At 44.4% G+C, this 3,940-nt stretch overlaps 1 protein-coding gene across 2 annotated transcripts in view; it reads right to left on the bottom strand.

Moving 5' to 3' along the window:
* Window positions 1–2,905: 2,905 nt before the first annotated feature.
* SLC25A33 (solute carrier family 25 member 33) overlaps window positions 2,906–3,940 on the bottom strand; it is a 43,967-nt gene continuing 42,932 nt past the window's right edge. For both annotated transcript variants that reach the window (XM_017503553.2, XM_017503560.2), the window contains exon 7: window positions 2,906–3,380. In XM_017503553.2, coding sequence (XP_017359042.1) covers window positions 3,178–3,380 — 203 coding nt within the window. In that variant the 3' untranslated portion in view covers window positions 2,906–3,177. The remainder of the gene's footprint in view (window positions 3,381–3,940) is intronic.

Raw genomic sequence — 3,940 nt, 5'->3', positions numbered from 1 at the left:
AATAATAAAATAATAAAATAAAATAAAATACGAATGTGAATATGAAAATAAGATGTCACTCTGTAATCCCAGTGCTTTGGGAGGCTGAGGTTAAGATTGCTTCAGGTCAGGAGTCTGAGACCAGCCTGGGCAACATAACAAAACCTCATCTGCACAAAAAATGAAAAAAAATTAGCTGGGCATGGTGGTTCTTTCCTGTGGTCCAAGCTACTTGGGAGGCTGAGGTGGGAGGATCCCTTGTGCCCAGGAGTTTGAGGTTATAGTCAGCTATGACTTTGCCACTGTATCCAGCTTCAGTGACTGAGTGATTAACTTGTTTCAAAAAAAAGAAAAAAACAAAAAGCAGGGGGTGGGGCCAGGCATGGTGGCTCACACCTGTAATCCCAGTACTTTGGGAGGCTGAGGCAGGTAGATCGCCTGAGGTCAGGAGTTTGAGACCAGCCTGGCTGACATGGTGAAACCCATCTCTACTAAAAGTACGAGTGTGGTGGTGCACGCCTGTCGTCCTAGCTACTCGGGAGACTAAGACAGAATTGCTTGAGACCAAGAGGCAGAGGCTGCAGGGAGCTGAGATTGTGCCACTGCACTCCGGCCTGGAAGAGACAGAGACTCCATCTCAAACAACAACAAAAAATCAAAAAGCTTCTGGGCCGGCTTGGTGGCTCACACCTGTAATCCCAGTACTTTGGGAGGCCGAGGTAGGTGGGTCACCTGAGGTCAGGAATTCAAGATCAGCCTGATCGGCATGGAGAAACCCCATCTCTACTAAAAATACAATATTAGCCAGGCATGGTGGTGCATGCCTGTAACCCCAGCTCCTCGGGAGGCTGAGGCAGAAGAATCGCTCAAACCTTGGAGGCGGAGGTTGCGGTGAGCCGAGATCGTGCCATTGCACTCCAACCTGGGCAACAAGAGCAAAACTCGGTCGCAAAAAAAAAAAGCTTCTGGAATAGCATTCCTGTCATGTATTTTAGAAGTGCAGAGGCTTCTCTAAAGTCACTCATTTTGACTTCTTCATAGTAGTTGGAGCAAATAATACTAGAGAGTCAAGAATACCAGTTAATTTCCCTTATGACTATATAAAGGTGAATAAAAGTAAACATAACTTGGAAATATCCTTTTAACCCCACCAGAGTGTTTGCAATTAAATCTGAAACTACAGTGCATAGGTATTAGAAATGAGTATCTTTCTAGACGTTCAGATTGAAAAACAACCTTCATGTACAATGTACTGAAATTCCAGTGAAAGAACTAATGGAAGACTGTGGGTTTTACTGGTCTTCTTCTTAGTATCATCTTTTTGTTCCCTTATTAAATTTGCTTTAAATCCAAGGGGGTAACATCTGGTAATTTCTTTTTTGAATGTTGAACTAGGATATTTAAACAATCCCAGTGCTTTCAGAATAAAGGTGAGCTCTTCCGATGGGTGACTCAGAGTGCTGTGTTGTGCTCCTTTTCTGCAAGAGCAGAGATCTGTCTGGGCACAGGGTTAAAGACCTCAGTGGGAATAACCATTCTTCAACACATTCTGGATTCACAGCCAAATACGGCAGCTGCGCTGTCTCACACTTAACAAGGTACCTGGTCTTAACTTCCGGAACTATATCCAGGAGTCCTGTGGGCCAGGTGGGATGGCACAGGTATACCAGCACTTAGGGAGGCTGAAATGGGCGGACCACCTGAGATCAGGAGTTCCAGACCAGCCTGACCCTTCTCTACTAAAAAAACAGAAAATTAGTCGAGCGTGGTGGCACATGCCTGCAATCCCAGCTACTAGGGAGGCTGAGGCAGGAAAATAGCCTGAACCCAGGAGGCGGAGGTTTCAGTGAGCTAAGATCATGCCATTGCACTCCAGCCTGGGTGACAAGAGCGAAACTCTATCTCAAAACAAAACAAAACAAAAACAAAAAACTCTTGTCTTTGCTTCAAAGTAGGGAAAAGAGGATACTTCAGGAAATTTTTTATAGCTTATTTACTGTCAGAAAGTTATATATATTCGGCCGGGCACGGTGGCTCAGGCCTGTAATCCCAGCACTTTGGGAGGCCAAGGTGGGCAGATTACCTATGGTCAGGAGACCAGCCTGACCAACGTGGAGAAACCCTGTCTCTACTAAAAATACAAAATTAGCCGGGCATGGTGGTGTATGCCTGTAATCCCACCTACTTGGGGAGGCTGAGGCAGGATAATCGCTTGAACCTGGGAGGCGGAGGTTGTGATGAGCTAAGATTGTGCCATTGCACTCCAGCCTGGGCAGCAAGAACAAAACTCAGTCTCAAAAAAAAGAAAGATAAAAGGAAAGTTACATATATTCATCTCAGTAGTCTGAAAGCTGAGATGATCAATCTGCATGTAATTGGAAATGGACAAAGAAGAAAAATTGCTGGGAAATTTGTCCTGGTCCATACACCACCATCAAAATGTGACACTTTTTTTTTTTTGAGATGGAGTCTCACACTCTGTCACCCAGGCTGGAGTGAAGTGGTGTTATCTCGGCTCACTGCAACCTCTGCCCCCACCCCTGCCCCTCCGGATTCAAGCAATTCTCCTGCCTCAGCCTCCCGAGTAGCTGGGATTACGGGCATGCACTACCACGCCTGGCTAATTTTTGTATTTTTAATGGAGACAGCGTTTCACCATGTTGGCCAGGCTGGTCTTAAACTCCTGACCTCAGGTGATCCACCCACCTTGGCTCCCAAAGTGCAGGGATTATCAGCATGAGCCACCCCACCCGGCCAAAATGTGACACTTCTTCCCTGTCTAGCAGTGCAAGATCTTAAAGTCAGATTACAAAACAAGTTGTATGCTGACTTTATCATTTTTCTCTGCATTTCTAGGGCATGTTTCTCTGAACTACTTAAATCCTTCATAGTATATTGAGCAGAAAAGAGGACGCAAGCCAAATGCATACTTAAATTAAATAGCATGATTTAATTTAGTTGCTGCTTAACCCTGAATCCTCTTAAGTTAAAAAAAAAAGTTATAATTAACTGTTAACGTTAATGAATTTAAACCTTCCAGAAAGCATGAATCCAAAAGGAAATGTCCAACAGGTGACATGAGCCAGATATTTTATAGCCTTTCCTGTTTCAGTCTCAATCATTCTAAACATCAATGGGGAAAAAAAATTCTCTAGAGTTTTTCAGTTTTATTCTTCTAGAGCACAATTTTCTGGCCTGTTACTGAGTACGGTCTTCTAACAGGTACACAATTAACTCGTAAGTAGACAACACAATGGCAGTATTTGGGATCTGCCGGATGAGCTGGGCAAAGAGTCCTCTATAAAAGGCGAGGTAGCCTTCTTCCCGGAACACCAGGCGCGCCGTCTGGACAAAGGACTTGTACTTGGTGCCCTCCTCCCGGAGCCTCGTCCTTATGACTTCTGCAGAGAGAGAAAGACCTACTTTACACCAGATATTAAGTGGGGAAAGAATCCACAGCACACAGCTTTAAAACTGTCAAGGTTAGGCTGGGTGCAGTGGCTCACGCCTGTAATCCCAGAATTTTGGGAGGCAGAGGCGGGCAGATCACTTGAGCCCAGGCACTGGAGACCAGCCTGGCCAACATGGTGAAACCCCATCTCTACTAAAAATACAAAGATTAGCAGGGCGTGGTGGTACACGCCTACTATTAGAGTGTCTGAGGAATGAGGATCCCTTGAACCGAGGAGGTGGAGGTTGCAGTGAGCCGGGATCATGCCACTGCATGCTAGCTTGAGCCACAGAGCAAGCTAGACTCTGTCTCAAAAAATAAATTGTCAAGTTTACAACTATATTTATTTCCCATCTCAGCTGTATTTGGACAGAAGAGTCACATACCTAGAGAGACAATGAAAAATTAAGTTATTTTTAAAACCTTTTCCAACTCTAGGATTTGGTCAACTATGGATGCTTACATATACACAAAAGTGCAAAATAACTTTTTTTTTTTTTTTTTTTTTTT

The sequence above is a fragment of the Cebus imitator genome, unplaced genomic scaffold, assembly GCF_001604975.1.
Source record: "Cebus imitator isolate Cc_AM_T3 unplaced genomic scaffold, Cebus_imitator-1.0 Scaffold15, whole genome shotgun sequence".
Lineage (NCBI taxonomy): Eukaryota > Metazoa > Chordata > Mammalia > Primates > Cebidae > Cebus > Cebus imitator.
The sequence above is the reverse complement of the archived record's forward strand: the minus strand, read 5'-3'. Positions and strand labels throughout refer to the sequence as shown.